Source organism: Simochromis diagramma, unplaced genomic scaffold (assembly GCF_900408965.1).
Source record: "Simochromis diagramma unplaced genomic scaffold, fSimDia1.1 OVJJ01000649.1, whole genome shotgun sequence".
NCBI lineage: Eukaryota > Metazoa > Chordata > Actinopteri > Cichliformes > Cichlidae > Simochromis > Simochromis diagramma.
The window spans coordinates 919,961-939,245 of NW_024387444.1; the positions used below are offsets into that span (position 1 = coordinate 919,961).

The window sequence follows — 19,285 nt, forward strand, 5'->3', positions numbered from 1 at the left end:
AATCTGATAAACTGAAAAGTTTTCTCAAATTGATCCCAAATGAGTGTTCAGGGAAAACAGCGTTATATGACTGTGATCTTCAAAATGCTCTAAATAAAATGCAATGATAGCACGAACCAAACATTTAAAATAGCTTTAATTATTAGACACACTCGTATAATTTACATACTTCATGATATATATCGCCCACATCAATGAACATAATCTGTTAATTTTTGAACATTTTGACTTTACAAGGAAAAAAAGACAAACATTTTTTCTAGAAGGCATATTGCATAACAAAATAAAGCTTAACTTTATTGATTCAGCTGAACTGCAGTCAGTCTCTCTGGCCTTTGTCTTTTAATCCTCTAGATTTTGTTTAGCCTAAGTTAGGTTTTGGACCTGGGTCAGCACCCAGCATGCACCCAGTAGGGTTTGATTTAGTTCCCTTCCATTTACTTTGAACATTCTAAGATGTGAACAAATACACAGAAACATGAGAATAAAATATAAAAGAACCTTAAAAGAAGGAAATGCTGTCAGCTATCTAGAGACCCATATCAGTCCCAGGATAAATTGTGCTTGGGTGTTGTGTATGCATAAGAGGAAGGAAGAAAACAGCAGGACTCTGGGAGTGGAAGCTTCCTTTTAGCTGCACGCTGTGCACTCGGCTCACTGTTTATCCCCTGACTCTGCCTCCAGAGAGACACACCAGTTTGCCTTCTCACTTTTCAAAAATGGGTAAAAAATGGCAGAAAAAGGCCTCTTGGGCGAATTTTAGGTGGCTGAAAGAGAGGATAGCTGAGCTTTATACCAAGGGTGAAGCAGGAAGTGTCAAAAAAACAGAAATGAGCAATTTCCTCTGCAGCATTCCCCCCAAAATGCAGAATTCGTATCATTTTTAAAGTAATAGAAGAGCAATGAATGGGTGATACTGAATTTTATTTTTGCCTCTTGAGTACACTAAAAGTTCTGTTCTCTGCTTTAAAAAATGGACTTTGGGGCTTTGATGTGGTTATCACTGGGAAGTACAGATCACAATTTTTAGATACAGTGAGAAAGATCTGTGTTTTGCATTTCATGTGTTTAACATACATAGGGGGCTGTCTAAAATGATTACATGTGTCACATGTAATCTGTCACTGGTACTCGACAGACTGGATTAAAAATGAGTTCTAAAACAGAATCACTTAAAAAGTATCATATTTTTAAAAGTCTTTTACATTGTTACTAACTACATTTGATACTTTGTTTATGAACTGACTTTATGTATAGTGGTCAAATAATTTGGATGTCTGCTGTCTGCATTTATCACAGATTTTATCTCACCTGCTTTCATTTAGACTGTACTGCTATGCTGTTACTGGCACTGCAGTAAACATTGTTTTATGTAGCCACTAGAGCTCAAGCCTGCTTGGCCTCATTGTCATGGCAACCATGTTCGTGTGGGTATCCACTCGTCTATGTAATCACACTGTTTGTCTTGCACCCAGAATAGCCAGAGGAGGTATTCTGAAGCCAAAAGCACCTGAAGCCAATGCAAACACGTCGCGCACCGGCCATCTGATAAATCTTGGACAGAGAGAGAGCAGAAGAGAAGGATTTACGATCTGCCCAGTGATGTTCACCTTCATACCCTATGAAAAATTCTAGAAAGAAAGAGGACATTTCTCTCATTCTAGATTAAAGTATTTTTCACAAGATTTACAGAACTTAGTAACACTTCCATTGTTGCTAATGCACACAGCCGCTATCATCTCACTTTAAAAAACAGTCAGATCACAAGCAGCTCCCCCTGGCACCTAAACTGTCAACACTCTCTGCCAAGGAGAGGTTTAAAACATCGTCCATTTTCCAAATGTTCCAACTGTTCCCAGTGAAAACACATTAAACCATTAGAGGACAGAGTATAACTTCAGAAAGACACACTATAGCTTCATATAATGTGTTTTACAGGCTCATTCCCTGAACTAAACGTAGTTTTTTTTCCCCATATGCCTCCGCTAATTTGGAAAAAAAACCACAAACTGGCGGAGCAGACATTTTTTTGGCATGTTGCATAGCTTTACAGCCAGCATATGTTAAAAAGGGAAATGGTTTCAAATGACTTCATGTCTATACTGTGGTTGGAGGATATACCATGGCTGAAGTAACTATCCTGGGATGGAGAGATGCTCTGCTTGGCTTTAGGGATAAAAAAGATGGGATTTTTAACATCTTCACAGTCAGTTCAAGGTTGAGCTTCATCTCACTTTTCCTCCCTAGTCTCGAGGACTAGCCTACAGTCACTGCGTCTGTGGTGCCGGCTGTATGGTGCTGTCTTCAGTGAGAAGGCATTGTGTGCGCATGATGTGTGTTGGCACTGACTGAACATTTCCATGAAACCAATGTGGTGGTGGAAAGTAGGATGAAAAGAAAAGCAGGAGGAGAGAGGAAACACTTCAGTGGCTAAAACAAATGGAGCTGTTGAGTTTAAGAACATGATTAAATTAGGATGGAGGTAATTGACGCCAAGTCATCACATTCTCTTTTCTAATAGTACACTTGGGAGAATTTTGTATCCAAAATTTGAGCCAGATAGACTATTTTATCACATATCATTTCATTAATCTAGAATGTCTTTTCTAAATTATGTCAACGAAAATAGAGCTTCTACCAGAAAGCGAACTTGTCCTATCTAGCTAAAGTGACACTGACTGGCAGCAGGTTACGTACAAAAGCTCAGGTCACAACTTGCACGTTTACTCTTTATTATTATCCTATGACAGTTAGTCATGAAATTTTGCCTCCAGCATCTACAGCCAATATTATCCAAGGCCTCAGTAACACAGGCCTACAGACCACTTGCTGACAACCAAGAAAAATGGGTGTTTCATAGTAACATTTATTGCTAAATTGCACTTACGCAGGTCTAGAGCCCGGCTAGCTCCTCGGGTCATCAGAATATAAAGTCTATAGCCTGACTGTTTGACAAATGGTTGAACAAGGTTGCTTGATGTTGCTTTTAAATTGATTGCAAAGAGACACATGCTGCTGCATTTAAAACCTTGCGATTACTTTGGTCACATGCAGACCGCCATGGTTACCTCTAATTTGCATGTGAAATGCCAACTTGTCTGCAAACACTTGCTGCTTGCTGAGCAGTACTGAACAGTGCAACACACAAAATACTGTTCACCTCCAAAGTAAAAGTTGCCCCTTTTGTCACATGTTGGTTTCAGCGATAAGGCAAAGCTTTTATTTTGAAGGTGAGCATTCTCAGTTTCCTGGCTCCATGGCACTTTTTAGTTTCCCTACCACTGGTGGTTAAGTAACTAACTGCAGACCAGTCTGTGTCTTCCATACAAACCATGGACAACTGCAGGAGCCTGCTAACTACCAGAGGAATTGCAAGTAGCTGGAGGCTTGAGGCCTGTGCAACTGAGCCCTTATGTAGCTTCCTATGTGCATTTTTAAACTCCCCCTTACTTGATATTTTTTCCAAAATAAATAAGTCATAGTGTTATGGTCAGTGCAGAAAAATTTTATAGCTAGCAAAAGTGAAATGAGAAGCTAACTCTTGTGTATCTGAGCCCCAAACTGCATATGTGGCATGTGAAAATAGAATCTGTGACCATTCAGACACAAAATGGCTGCGTGAATAGTCATCTGGTTGTTTCAAAGAAAAATGAAATGTTATGTTGTTATGGAACCAAGATGACTGAAATGTGCAGAAAGTATGAAAAATGCCCATTTGTGTTGGAACCAGTATCAAAGCTCATATTTTATCAACACTCATATTTAATAGTTTCAAACACTTCCAGGCACTGAAAGAAACTGGACAGATTATGTAATATGTTCCCCTCCATTTACCACATGTGTTGCACCATCCCTGCACCATTAACATGAATAACTGCAGACTGGTGAGCGATGTAGTTACATTGTGATGAGTAAGCTGAAAAAATCTGCGATCCTTTGGGACTCATCTATTCTTATTCATACCTGGGAGGCCGGCTGTGTCTTTCTCTCGCACATGCACATAAAAAAAACGGAACAACAATTCCTTCATCAGTAGCACTGTCATCTATTGAAGATCAGACAGTATTATTAAATTTCAGTTGCTGAGAAGAGGCTGCTTATGTAAGCCAGCAGACAGCCTTCAGGAAATATTGCTTTTCTTCACTGATTGTGTTCAGTCTTCCGCGTACTGCTCACAAATCAACCAATAAAGATGTCAGCACAGGGCAAGCAATATCCACCCAGCCAGCATAACACATTTACCAGTCGATACTGAATAGCACACAGACTTTTGGTCTAGCTATTTGTACACGCAAGCAAAGCCCACGGAGAGGCAAAACTAATAAAAGATTATCATCACAACAGTGCAGTCATCTCAGGGAACAAACAGGCATATGTAGTTAAGGTTTACACCAATCAGGCACAACATTTGCTTTAAAGAAAACTAATACAGGTTAGCGTAATTGTCAAAACAGAAGAAAGATTTTCATCCAAAGTCAAGATTTGCCTATAACCAGTCACGACTAGTAACCAGTGCACTGGTAGCTGTACTACAACTCAGTGACTATACAATCGTGCACATGTTTGGTAACGCACTGAAGGGATTAGCTTCACAAAGACACAAATGCTATCACTGGCACTTTTTTTGTTTTTTAATGTGTTAAACTTTTATCTCAGTGCTTCGTCTTCTGTTGCAAGTTTGACATATTTTCTAGTGCTGATCAGGAAAGTGTTTGGGGATAAACAGTTGGGGAGAAAATCATATTGTTTTTCTATTTTTTTGTTGAAACAATAAGGCGGTCATTAACCACTGGAAGAGTAGTGATATATTATCAATAAACAAGGATCAATATAGCAATCTTTATTTAGGATTTCAATGAGAGGTTGATTTTACACTATTACTGCTCAACACGTTCTCACTCCCAAAGCGTAACACTAGGTGACAAATCGTCAGTATATTATGCTTTCGACCGCCCAACACGTCCCTATATTATGAGTTTGGAAAACATGAGAACTGTCTGGAATGACTCTACATATGTATGTTTATTTTGTTTAAATCGCACAATATGGCGCGTCGCTTAGAAACGCGGAAGGTCACCTTTCGCGTTTCCATGGAACGCCTCGGGACGTGACAAATCGTTAGTATATTATGCGTCGGGAGTGAGAACGGACTCTACTACTATCTTATATGCGGGGGTTCATAAAAGCTGTTGTTTGTGGAGTGCGGTAGTCATTCCCAACCTCAGGGTCAGGCCCCTTCAAATGGGCCCTGAGGTAAATTTGAAGAGCTCAGAAGAAACAAAAGAGTTAAATACACAAAACTTTTGGTTATTTCTCATCACACATTTGCTTTTGATTTGTGAAATACACACAATATGGGCAAAAGTACCGGCCCACCCACACATTACACCAACAGGAGCTGCTCAGCCATTGAAATGATGCCATGAAGCTCCTGGCACACAGATGTTGTGCTGATGTTAATATCACAGGAGGTTTAAAAGTCTGCAACTGCTGAGTCAGATGAGCATTGGTGACTTTTATACCAGGTGCACTTTTAGCAGCTGGTAACTTTATGTGGTCTACCACTTTGAGGCTGTGTTGCTGTGGTTCCCAAACACTTTCGTGTTACAACCTGACGTATTGCAACAGTGGTACAGCGGTATCCTGTTACAGTACCATGCTTGAATTCCTTAGAACAACTCACTCTTTCACAAATGTTTGTAAAGGAAGACTGCATGGTTAGGTGCTTGATGTTATAGAGTTAGAACAATGAAACTAAAAACACCTGAAGGATTAAGGGACTCTGAGGCCTGATACTTTTGTCTATATATATTGCATTAAATCTTCTGCTCTAATACCTCTACAAACTAGTCCAGGAGTACATTTTTTATCGTCTGGCACAGCTACATTTACCTTATTACCCAGAAACTATCACCATAACTGAATAATCTTTCATTTGAAGAGGATAAAAGATAAAAAATTGGGAATTACTTTCATACAGAATCCACAAAATGTTAAATTTATTATACAAAGTAACTAATAATAACTAGTTTTTGTAAAGGTTCAGAATTAATATATTGGTGGCAATATTGTTCCTAGATTATTTTTAAAAAGTCAAAGTCAAGGCAAAGTTTCAATTTTGGCTTGCCGATAAAGTATGTGTCAAACCATCTGAAGTCATGTTTCAGCTCGTTGGCAGATCGTCTCACTGTGCTTTATTTTTCAGGAAAACAAAATAACGTAAAAGAAAAGAAACTGAAATAATATCAGGGATTGTTAAAAAGACCCTGAGGAAAATCTGTGACACAGGATTTTAAAGTTGATTTTGTGAGGCACCCCTGTTTGGCTATATATGGTCCAAAATCCCTTAATACTGACATCAATGTTTTATAGGAAGTTAGTGCAGTTACAGGAGGGAACAAAAGAAGAAACAGGTAATTGTCTCTCATACCCAGTGTCTTTCACCGGGGAAAGCCCCATTATGTGCCTTTCACAACATCAGTGCACTCTTCTTTTAATCTTCAGTGATCTGGGTTTTGATGTTGCAGAGGGAGTGTTCAATAGTGGCTTTAGTCCCTCTCTGTGATTATTCTTCTTACAAAAACGTCACATCTTCTTGCGACTGCACCCAGCGCCAGTGGGCGTCGTACTCCAGATGCATTTTGCCATTCATTTTGCACGTGTCCAAGTCAATCTTTCCATTTTTGTAAGGTTTAACTTTGGGGCTCTGGCTGGTTGCCAGTTTCTCACTGCGACAGGTGCGGGTCGGGCTGCCTCTTTGTGTGGTTGATTTCTCCAGGACACCATTAGCTTTAAGGCCTTGCGTTGGAGTACTGACCTTAAACATGGGGCTTCCCTTATCTGTCTCTGCAGTCTTGGTCCAGATAGGAGCACCTTGCTTGAGGCCCTCAGACTTGGCTTGTGGAGAGCTGCCGGGAGCTGCTGGCTTCCCACTTTCAGTTCCTCCAGTTCCCTTCCCAATGGCAACATTCCCAGGTCCACCTTTCACTTCTGGAATAATTCCAACCCCAGTACCATTCTCACTTCCCACAGCACTAGACCCGGACTTCAGGCCTAACACGGGCCCTGACACCGCTGCAGTGGCTGTGGCCACGGAGCCTCCCACCATGCGGCCCCCAGCAGTAGCCTCCGAAACTAGAGGTGTGGTGGAGCAGATGACGGATTCGGAGCTGGAAGGGCAGTACTCATCCATGTCGTCTGCCAGCGTGTCCAGGTAGCTGCCAATGGAGATGTTGTCTAGCTTGTCATTGGGGTCCTGCAAGCTGCTCCAGGAGCCTCTCCAAGAGGTGTCGGGTCCCTCCCCCAGGCTGTACTGGCTGCTGGTGAGGCTGCTGCAGCGGCTGGTCAGTGTGCTGCGCTCCTCAAACAGCCATTTCACTGCTTCGATGCCCTCGTGCACCGCCAGCAGCTGTTGCAGGATCTTAACGTCCACCGAGCGCAAGTGAGCCTGCGGACACAAAAAAGGAGATATTCTAAATTTACAATAATGATGCATGCTTACTTTCACAGTGGTCATGTTTTGATAGTGTGCAATGTGCAACAAAAGAGAAATCTAAACAGATGTTGAACCTAGGAGGCCGCACATATTTATGTAAAGCTGTCAGCTTTGGCTCTAGGGACAAGTGCAAACACCGTTATAATGCTATTAAACTATTCCAGATTACCTTAATTGGAAGAAACTAATAACAGAAACTGCCTGGAGTCCACAATACTAAAAATGGGAAACAAATAAAGTAAAGGTGGAGGGGAAACAAGGTTACAGATGGATATTACAAGGGAATGTGACTGAAGCTGAGTTTGTAGGAGAAGCTAGTGAGAAGCTAGTGAGAGATGGAAATTTGATACAGTGGAAAGTAAGACGCATTAGTAAAGAAAGTCGAGAAAAAGCTTGACTTTTTTTCCTTTTCAGTTGATTTTTAAATGCTGTAAATGGTGCAAAAGATTCAAAAGTTAATCTACAACTTCTGTCATAAATAAATAAAGCAATAATTGCTTCAGCGGGCCTCTAGCAGCCACAGGTATCTTCAAATACAATATGTGTGTGGGAGGATAAGAAAGCTAAATGGTGACTTAGAAGGAGAAAGATGGCTGCAGTCATGGAAAATTCTTCCCTAGAATACATTTGCAGAAGTTCTCAAAGCAAAGTGCAGAGCCCAGAGGTGATATATGGCAACAACATTCAAAGCTCTGACCACTGAGATCACCTCGGCTTTGAGCCTTTGATTTTAAAGTATTCTTCAGTTTCCTCCTTATGTATCACTTTCTGCTGGTCTATTACTGTGCCCCGGGAGGCTGGCTGTATCCCTTTTTGGGAATCATTAAAATTTATGGTAATTTATACATATTTGTGTATTTCATCTCAGATAATTTTGGGTCAGACAGACAAAATATACAATTATAGTTTTACAGTCTTTTTATATTTTATTTTACTACATCGCACTGTGAAAAGTGAAAGTCCTGCAAGTGTAACATTATGTATATTCCAGCGCTAACACAGCATTGGGATAATAAGTGTTGAGTAAGTTGAGTGTTGAGTAAGTTTAACACCCCAAAAAACTCTGAGTTAACTTTGTTAGCAGAGGCCTCAGGCCACTAAGACCTTTCTGACCTTTTGGAGTTTAAGTGTAACAGTTTAATTGATCCTTATAAATCAATAAATCAGTCTGATGGAATGAATTGATTGATCCAACCTACTAAGTCACTCATGTTTATCAGTTCTGATGAAAACACTGGCAGAAGAATTAAGAAAGCTGCTCTATGGGGTTTTTAAAAGCCTGACGTTCTTCCATCCAGATGGAAAATGGTGCATGTCAGCATGAATTAATATGTCTCATACTTCGTTTCTATGCATAGGTAGTGGCTGACCTTTGGATAAGCCATTCACTGTTTAAGACCACACCACAGGCTGCTTGGTAAAAAAAAAAGAAAGAAAGAAAAAGCTATGGCAAATTCAATCCACTGATGTTGAGTGGTTTTCCTCCATCTTCCTCAGTATCAAACCAGCAGGAAGCTGATCGACATCAGTGGTTTCTAAACTGGGTATTAAGAAAAGATCATTTCTGCCCCGTTTTTTCCTCTAAGACTGCTGAATACTTTGACCTCTTGAATCTTTCTAAAAGTGTGGTTTGACTCAGCTGCAGGAGGGAGAGGTAGGGCAGGATGGTTCAGGGAGCAGAGTCAGGGTGGGTTGATTGGCACAGCTGTCACGCACTGGCTCATCAGTCTCCCCTTCTTATGCAGTAACATGCTCGAACCTTGGGCTGCACCATAGGCCAACCACAGAGTCCGGCTCTGTGCATCATGATTAAAAAAACGTAACCAACAATTGTCAAACTCATCAATGGGAAGCAGCAGTTTTAATCACTGCATGCTCAAAGTTGGTTGGTGCCCATCACCTAAAGAATACTAACTTTCTCTTTGAGCTTACCACATTTGCTCAAAAACCTTTTTAGTTAGTCTGTGCCGTGAAAGATTTAAATGGCTCACGTGACTTGTAGAACATAACCACAGCATGACTAAACCATAACCAGACCTTATCCAGAGTGTAATTTTAACTGTGGAGAAAACACACAAGATTGAACTTATGGGAACCAGCTTTTTTGTTGATTATCACAAGTAAACACAGGCAACACACTTCAGAAGAAAAAAAATGTGGATATGAGATGAAATAGAAGGGTTTCATTTTACTTTCTTTACTGGAGGAGAATTGAGCTGTGTGGTCAATGTTCTGGTAAATGCTGAAGCCAAAGTCAGTGGTTATGCTAAATTACACAGGCAGACACAGCTCTAATACACACACACACACACACATATATATATATATGTATATACAGCTTTTTGTTCATGAATATGTGGGTATGAACCCACCGGCATCCTGGCACACACAAGTTTTGGGGTGGGGCTCAAGGCTTGAGGTTTTTGGCTGGCAGAGACCGAGTGCTTAATGAGGGTGGCAATAAAAGTAGCTCCGTGCCTGTCAGCGCTGAGGTGGCACAATGCTAACAAAGCTATGAGCTCCACCAGTCTATGAACACTTTGCTGCAGAACTACACTGACTTTAACTGCTGCTGTCGCAACAGGTCTTTTTTTTTTCTGCAATATTAATTTGGGTAACTTGGGTGGTTGGTTAGAGATGATATTTTTATACTGTGCATTAACCAAATTCACCAATGCATGAAATTAAAACAAGTTATACACCAGAGATGCATTTGAGTATGTAATTTTACACAAGCAGAGGGACCATCTGTGGGTGGCCTTGCTGCCACACCTTAGCTTTTTGGGGGGATAATAATTCTTCTGTAAGGCTACTGCCTCTGAAATACAACTAGATATATGGCATTTGCTCTTAACACAATATCTCAGAAAGTGTTAGTGGAAAATCTTCAATAAAAATGTAAAAGAAATCATCTTTGTCATCTCAACTCTGCATGCCTTCTTTACTGAGGTCACAAAATAGATTAGTTGCCTACAAATCAACATATTAAAATATGCAAACGTTTTTTCGTAATGAAATTTAAACAATGACAGCCACGTGTTCCAGCTTTTTGCTAAAAGTGAAATCCATCATGTTTGTGTCAGCTGTTTCCTGCTTTGTTTGCTCTGCTGCTCTTCAAGTGGGACTTGTTTCAATCCCCACTATATTCATTACTTTGAGACTGATTTGAAGCATTTAATTACACAACAAAGTCAAGCGTGCACATCAAAGAAAGGATGAAAAAGGTCGAAGTGGGGCCAACAAAGTTTAATGTGAATGGGACTAAGCAGCCTTAAGGATTTAATATCATTAATCATGTTTTTTGCATTTCCTGAAACATCGGTACATCGCCAAACACACTCCTGCTTCCTTACTCAGCATGAAGCCACGCACCAGCTGGCAGACCCACAGGTTTCTGGAAAGCTAATTTTCCTGCCTTTTATATTATCAAATAAGACAAGTACCTGCACTCTGCAAACAAATCAAACTCGTTGTTTCATATTAAAAGATTTCTGGTGCAGAAGAAAGACTTCATTTGTTTTGGATCCCTGCTAAAATCTTTGTAATATTTATCCGCCTCAGGAAATATTTATTACTGTGTAATGAAAGCACAAAAAGTACTGCTTCATAAAGTGTCAAAATATACGTCATAATAACATCATTAGGTATCTTTATCTTTAGCTCTCCACATTAACAGTGAAATAAATAACTTGAAGACGTGTTTCTGGTATCTGATCAGTTAATTAACAAAAAAAAAAAAAAAACACAACACAGACAAACCAACAGTGTAAATGAGTACTTGTGGTCTTAAAATGTGCAAATACTGTAGCTGGAGCACACAGTGCCCACAGTGGGACGTGAGGAAAATCTTTTAGCTCTAAGAATATCAACAGAAGAAGACGACTGATGGCAACACTTGAGTGATCTCATCTGAGGGAATTTAATTGTTGAAGGGTTTCCTTCTCTAACGTTGCTTTGATCCCTTTCAGAGTCAACAGAACAAGTGGAGAACCGCAATGTGCCCCGAAATGCTTTCAGCGTTCTGCACCTTACAACGAGAACACGTTATAATTATTGGACAATTTACTACTCTAGATATTCACCTTTTTGACTTTGTATTTTTCCTTCAGTACTTTTATGGACACCATTTTCTGTCAAGCTGTGGGGATGAGAGTGTTGAGCACGCGTAGTGATTAATACGCAGGTACAGACTTCTTCCTGTTCTCTTTCAGACATGATGATTGAGTTGGTATTTCATGTTATGTTGATTTTGTTTGTGCACATATGTATGTGTGTGAATAAATGAATGTATATGTGTATTTATTTGTTTTTTTGCTTTACATGTCCGAAATTAAAGTTTATCATCATCATCATCCTGTAGATTGTGATAGGGTATGATCCATGACGCACACTGTCCCATGTGGCTTCCTATCATCTCACAGCAACCTAACAGATTGCTGAATTACTGCCAGCTGGAATACCAGCAACATAAACACAGTCACTGCTCTCTCTCTCTCTTTCGTATCCCCTGGTGCCCGTGTCTGCTGTTTCACCTTCCCAATCTAACTCGGGCCCTCAGACATACTGCGTCCTTGCAGAGACCCTCTAGTCTCCATTAGGCAGCAGAAGGTCAGCCCTGGCCCTCCATAACTCGCCAGCTGCTCCATCTGTCTGCATTCATGTCTGAATGCCATTCTTACTGTTCCTTTTCTTCTTTCTTACTACAGGACAGAATGCTGAATGGCAACATGCGAGATTTCACCGTAAGCACAAGTAAAGCCAAGTGAAGATCACTGTCTTATAAAATAGCAACGCAAACTACAAAGAAATGCTCAGGGAACATAATAATATATTATTATATATAATAATAATAATAATATATATATATATATATATATATATATATATATATATATATATATATAATAATAATAATAATAAACATAATATGCAAGTCAATGGATACAAAGAGGAGCAGAGGCTCATTCTTCAAAGCTGATGTAGCCTCTTCTCTGTTTGTCCATCTACTTCCTGCAAACATTACTGTCTAAACCTGCTGTCACATAAGAAGAAATGAAGCCTGGACAGAAGACCTACCAGGCTCTCTGATATTATGGTTACAAGCAACAAAATGAGATGGAGAGAAAACAGGAAACAAAATTGTGGTGGAGGAATAAAAGAGCTGCAGGTCACTCAGGAATAATTGAATTTAACAAAACCCTGTACTGACTGTGACATCAGTGACAGCATAGCCAGTAACCAGTCAGAGAAAGAAGCCTGAGATTAAACAGACTGGATTTTGATTCCCTACAGCTCAGCTCTGCACGGAGAGCTGACTTTGCACTGACATTCATCTGCCCAGAGGTGGAAGACAGAGAGAGGCTGACATGGGAAAGCTAAAGTGAATAAAAAAGGAGGAGTTAGCAAAAAGTAAGGACATACCTCGAGCAACAGCATAACATTTGCCCTTTGGTAGCTTAAAATACAGATGCTGATCATTAATAAAATGCACAAAGCAGCTTATATATAAAAGGCCCTTCAGTGTGTTTGTCTGTGTGTCTGTGTGTGTGTGTGTGTGTGTGTAAGGCTTAGTGCCAGTCTTCTCTGGCTTTAAAGGAGTGTCTCTATCCAGTAAATCTGTTTAGATCAGTGAAGTGGAGAGTGGAGATTGTTGGAGACGAATGCGAAAGACAGATTCTTTCAAACTGCTCCCGCAGAGATGAACAGCAGCACTAAAATCATTCACAGCAACATTTATCTGCCTTCAGCTCTTTCCCCACCAAATCAAGTCATGAGCCGAGCCGGCGACAAACGTGTTCTGAAGTCACCCGTTACTGCAAACACATGAACACATTTGTCTGGAAGCAGTTACATAACACATTACTCTGCTAGAGTCAGTAATCACACTACAGCTACAGTATAATAAATCATTTAGAGCAGCTGCATCGAATATTTGATGAATTCTTTGTTCGTTTTTTTGTAGTATTACAGTTTTCTTGAACAAATATAGTAACTGCCAACTCAGGTTCACTTGTGTGATGACTTGCATTATTTTCAGATTTCTTAATTGTTAAACTGTATTGTTTTTAGGTTTTGAACTAGCTGGGTATCATTTGGGCAAAGAAACGTGTCCGTATCTTTCGCTTTCCTGAATAATGATCCTACGTCGACTATTCGGTGACTCTAAGCTGGCTGTCTTAAAAGTCTCTGATGATCCATGTCTATCATCCAAGTAACAGGAAATAGGATGTTAATGACCATAACAATTTTAAAGGCTAATTTTAAAGATCTGTAGTTTCGTTTTGATTTATATTTTGTACTTTAGGCCAATCGAATCAGTGTGTTTTTCTGGACTTGAGAGTTATGCAACATGTTTGTTTAAATCAAAGACGTACTGTATTAGAAATGTAACATGACTTCCTGTTTTTCCTGCTATTTAACAAGAGTAACACTTCAATATTAGTGGTAACATACACACACACACACACACACACAAATATGCACAGTGTTGATCTTACACAGGCAGATGCTGCAGCCCACCAATGCCACACAGTGTGGTTATGGATACAGAGTAACAGATGAATGAGGAACAGAAGGGTCCACACAAACACACACTTTCAGAGTGGAAAAAGAAGCAGTTTATAGCCGACTCATTAACATCCCGCCTGTTCGTTTGAGCTTATCAGCATGACAGAAAATGTTGGGGAAGAAAACAACACGGTGACTTTGCTAGGCCGTGTGCACGACTGTGTGCATGAGAGAGCTCTTCCATTTAGTATCTCCCTGCAGCCTCTGAGCACACACATTAGTACTGCACATCTTACTAAGCAGATTTCAGATGATGCTCCCATCTCTTCTTCTGCACTCTCATTACACAGCACCACTCACACAGATGAAATAACCATGCACACTTGCATGCGCACACACGCACACACGCACGCGGGCACACACACACTCACTCACATACTGGAGCAGCCCGGACTGTACTGAAAGTTTCACTCCCTTAGAGTTAGAAAACGGTTCTTCATCACTATCACTTCTCTCTCTGTCCTCCCGCTTCTGCAAAAAAACTTGATAAATGACTAAAACTACTAACAGTCCAGCCTGCTTCTATAGTCTTAACAGATTTCCAGCAAGTCTGGATGCCTTGTGAATACAAATGTGGGCTAAATATGCAATTAGGTTAGGTACTATACAACCTACAACAGCAGCTGAGCTTTCTTCTGTACACACTAACCCACTAACACTCATTTATTCATTTATATTCTGATTTATATCTAAATATTGCCATGTTTACAATACATATATGTATTATGAGAAGAAAAAAAACACCTTAAAACTCAGACTTTTTGCTTTTTAGAGCTAACACATCCATTACTACGGGGTGGCTGTAGCTCAGGTGGCAGTCCTTAGGGACTGAGTAAAGCGCTATACAAATGCAGGCCATTTACCATTTACCATTACAATGCGCCTTTCTGGTCACAAAATTACAGACAGGCAAGCTGCAACTACAGAACCCATGTGATGTTCACACTAAACCTCCCGCGTATGCGTATTTCCGTTGACATTGTGGTCAACATGTCCAGAGATCAGATATGACTCAGATGTAGGACTACATATGCACTTGGCCCAGATGTGATGTGAAAAAGGGTTTTTTAAGACTTCTGTGGGAAAAAAAAGGAAAAAACAATCTGAGTCATTCACACACCACTTCTGAAAAAATAAAAAAAGGTTTTGTGATCCATCTTCCAATGGATTCACACGAGCCGCTACATCAGTTAGTTCTCAGACCACACCCGTCATCAAAAGCCCTGAACTGATACAACAACCTAAGAGCGAGCGTTTTATTACTCACCAGCTATTTAAGCTAACCTAAGATATACACACACACAGGCTCAAGGAATACGAGCCTAATTCAAACTCAAAGACATGTGGCAGAAAATACTAAACAAATGTGACGATGACAGCCGATCATGTTTCTTTCTGAAAACTTTGTTTACACCAAGCAAGCGAACTTAAGACACATGCTGCCACCATCATGAGTCCTGGAGTGAAATCAGCTTCTATTTCTACCATGCGACCAAACTGCTAATGTGTTTTTGGATGTTTGAATGTAACCAATGTGTTTTGGAGCGACTCTTTCAAAAAACAGCTTGTTCGGTTTGGAAGTTCGGTTGTGGCAGCGCACACGTTCTTGTGTCACAACCACAGATGGGGAGACGGGGTGCATGCCTGCATCTGCCGCAGGAATGTATGACATACATGAACATGGTTGGGGGGGGGGGCAACTGTAGAGTGGTGCATTATTGCTACAGACCTCCACTGTTTGACGCGAGGTGGGGTTGATGTAAACAAGAAAACAGAGAAGTACTTGTTGGACGGAAGCTCTGCTGTAGAAGAAATAATCAGTTCTGAAGAAACACAGAGCGGCCTGCGGTGGATAAACGAGGGATGGAATCATTTAATAAGAGAAACTGAAAAACAGTCTTGTTCAGAGGTATGATATGAGTATGTATCACACCAAAACTAAGCCCAGTGGACTGAAGATAGAAATGTATGCAATATGTTAAAAATTACTTTCTATAAATGGTGCAAGCGCAGCTAGACAATAGGAAGAGAGTGCCTTCACCACGGTCCTGTGTGCATTTTTACCTCCACTTATTTCCAAACAAAGTGCAGCTGCTGGCAGAGCGAAGAGCAGCTTGAATTATTGAATGAGTGGATACAAGGGGCCTTCACATTTTATTACTCAACTCCAGTCAAAGTAAAATTACATCTGTTGCATTTAGTCACAATCAAATTCATCATTAATCATTCATCTTAATTAATAATCGAATGTAGACTCCTGATTTTCTTCTTATACTACTTAATAATAAGAGCAATGTTCATATTAAAATTTAGTTTGCACACATGTTAGGGGAGGCTGTAGCTCAGGAGGTAGAGCGGGTCACCTAATGATCGGCAGCTTGGTGGTTCGATCCCTGGCTCCTCCAGTCTGCATGTCAAGTATCCTTGGGCAAAATGCTAACCCCAAGTTGCTCTCCAATGCATCCATCGGAGTATGAATGTAGTTAGAAAAAGCATTAAGCTTAAAGAAAGTGAATGTGTTGTATAGAGTGCTTTGAGTACTCTGGAAGAGTAGAAAAGTGCAATATCAGTCCACAAATTCCAAATTATTTTTCTCATAATCGTACAGCGACAGCAAAGTCAATGTCACATCTTTAATTTTACCTCCTATGGCGATCCTAAGTGAAAACATTACCAAAGAATACAAGAAATGTACAGAAAGACACAGCAAGTGTTGCATTGGGTGTAAACGTAAAATTTAATTATGCTGGATTCAAAATACTTTAATACTTCACTGACCTAACTGGCTAATTTTGACATGTTGATAACATAGTAATTACGTTATCTAAGACATTAAAGAGAGATTGATGCTAACATTTAGCTTTCCAAAAGCTGAAACATCCATTGGCAAGTATAATTCTTAAAGCAGGTGTATGTAACGTTTGCTACTCAGTGATAACAGCAGCCCCTGTAGCTTCAACTGGTAATAAAAGGCCTCTGGACTTTGGAGTCTTTTAAGCTCCAGTACTGAATTGTAGTGAAACAAATCATAGCAGCTGCTCGCGCAACGAACAATTCAATTCAGTTTCATTTATATAGTGCCAAATCAAAATACAAGTAACTTCAAGGCACTTTATATTGTGAGGTAAAGACCCCACAATAATTCTCAGAAAACCCCAACAATCAGACGACCCCACTATATGAAAGCAGTTGGAGACAGTGGGAAGGAAAAACTCCCCTTTAAAAGGAAGAAACATCCAGCAGACCAGGCTCACGGAGGGGCACCCATGTGCCGTGAAACACAAAATCGTCATCTTGATATGGAATAGAATTTGTTGGTTTACTCTTCATCCACCTAACTTTAGGAACATTTTAGCCACAAACAGCCATAAGAGAAAAGTTGGCATCTATTGCAAGTTATTACAATAAAGTAATCCTGCTCTTGCTTTGTGTCTAACCAGCAGCTAAACCACTTGATTTTGTGTCATGTAGGCATAATCTGCCGAGCTCTGCCCTCAGTGTCTCCTTAGAAATGTACTTTCCTGGAAAACTGTATACATTCTCCCAAGTTACATACAGACTGACACTTTTGAGGGAAGGAGTGGGAACAAATGAGATGCTACTGGTGCTGTTACGAGTCAGCGAACTCAGAAATCATGCTGAGGCTGTTATTATTCCCAACATTAAGGTAAAACACTTACTTATTATAGCTTTAAATGTGTGAGCCCACACAATAATTAAGGAATATCCAAAAAAGCTGAGGTTAGTGAGCTTACCAGAGGCCTAACAATTAGCAGGGGCCCTAAAAGCATCCTTAAATCTCACTGTCCTAAAGTATCATTCATCACCAGAGGCACGGGATAAGAAAATTATTTGGCATTTAACGCCTTCTGAAATACAGATTATATGGTCATTTTAAAGAATGCTGACATTTTGCAGTGAGTTCCACTGTGGGCTCTGAGCGCACAGTGGGAGCAGGAAGGACGACTTGGAGTATAAAACACTGTCATTTATTTTTTCTCCGCTGTTAAGTGGAGCGTTACACTACAGTTTATTATGTTAGGCTAGTGATCATGTGAACATGACGTGGCTTAGGTTCATCTGGTCAAAATTATACTGTTATACTACTTTATGGATTGTTACTTATACATTCAGTTATTTTAATATAAAGAGTTGAACAGAAAACAAGAACTTAATAAAGAGAAGTAAGGAAATTTTAAAAATGGCATGCTGTATAGTCAGATAACATGTTAAGTACCTCTGCCTCTGGGCTCTCAGGAGTTGTGCAGGCTTCTGTACCTGCACATAATTTCAGATACACCCCAGCAATGACAACCCGATCTGCTGATAAATGTTCAAGTACTCGAAACAACGCTGTCTGCCGGAGCCGAGCCGGGCTCAGCATTCATCGTCATAATGACAGCTCTGTACCTGGCTGACTTTCGTGAATGACACATCCTGGAAAACAAGAGTCTGCCACGCATCCTGCGGGCACATATATGAGAACTGTGGATTCTTACCATCTCCATCTTCAGTTTTCTTATCTTTTCATCCAAACTCTTCATCCCGGTCTCTTTACCGGTGTCGTGCGCGAGGGCCAGCTTGGCGTCTGCCCGGAGAGAGGACGACTCTTCCCGCATCCACCTGAGCAAACCCTCGGGGGTCTTCCGGCCGATTTTCGCCTCTATGTCTTTGAGGTCTGGGATGCTCTCGCTGACAGTACCTTCGTCCATCGCCATAAGTGTTTTTACACCGATAAGATCCGCAGGACAAAGATTACGTCCTTCGGGTTCCTCGGAGATTGTTCCCTGTCAAGCTGCGAGAGTCACTTCCTATAGGCTTGTATGGCATCCTATGCGACTGCTGCTGAGTTGGACTGCGCCAGGGAAGGAAAACTGTTTGACAGTATCAACACAGCAGTGTGAGCTTATTCCAGCAGTATGATACAGAGAGAAATCCTCTATATGTGGGTTATTTTAACTCTGTCATGTTGTGTTAAATTGATGAAGCCTCTGTATCTAAACTGCTGATGGTCATCAAGTGAAAGCGGGGGGGAAATCCAATTTGTTGCTTTCCCCTCCTTGATTGGTTCCTTTACAGCTGTAAATGCAGTCTGATCTCCGGAGTCCCGAGTCCTGAGCTGCAGCTCGGTGAGGCTGGTGTTTGGGATCCGTACGCTGAGCCACACTGCGCAGATTCCACCTGCATGATGACAGCGATCAGGAACCGCAGAGTGGGAGAGGA

General features: G+C 40.6%; 1 protein-coding gene across 1 annotated transcript; it reads right to left on the reverse strand.

Moving 5' to 3' along the window:
• Positions 1-886: 886 nt before the first annotated feature.
• Positions 887-19,285, reverse strand: lurap1 (leucine rich adaptor protein 1). Its single transcript, XM_040013567.1, has 2 exons — positions 18,562-19,285; positions 887-7,447 (listed from the first exon to the last, which is right to left on the reverse strand). The coding sequence occupies exons 1-2, from the start codon at positions 18,778-18,780 to the stop codon at positions 6,575-6,577; spliced, it is 1,092 nt and encodes a 363-aa protein (XP_039869501.1). The 5' UTR covers positions 18,781-19,285; the 3' UTR covers positions 887-6,574.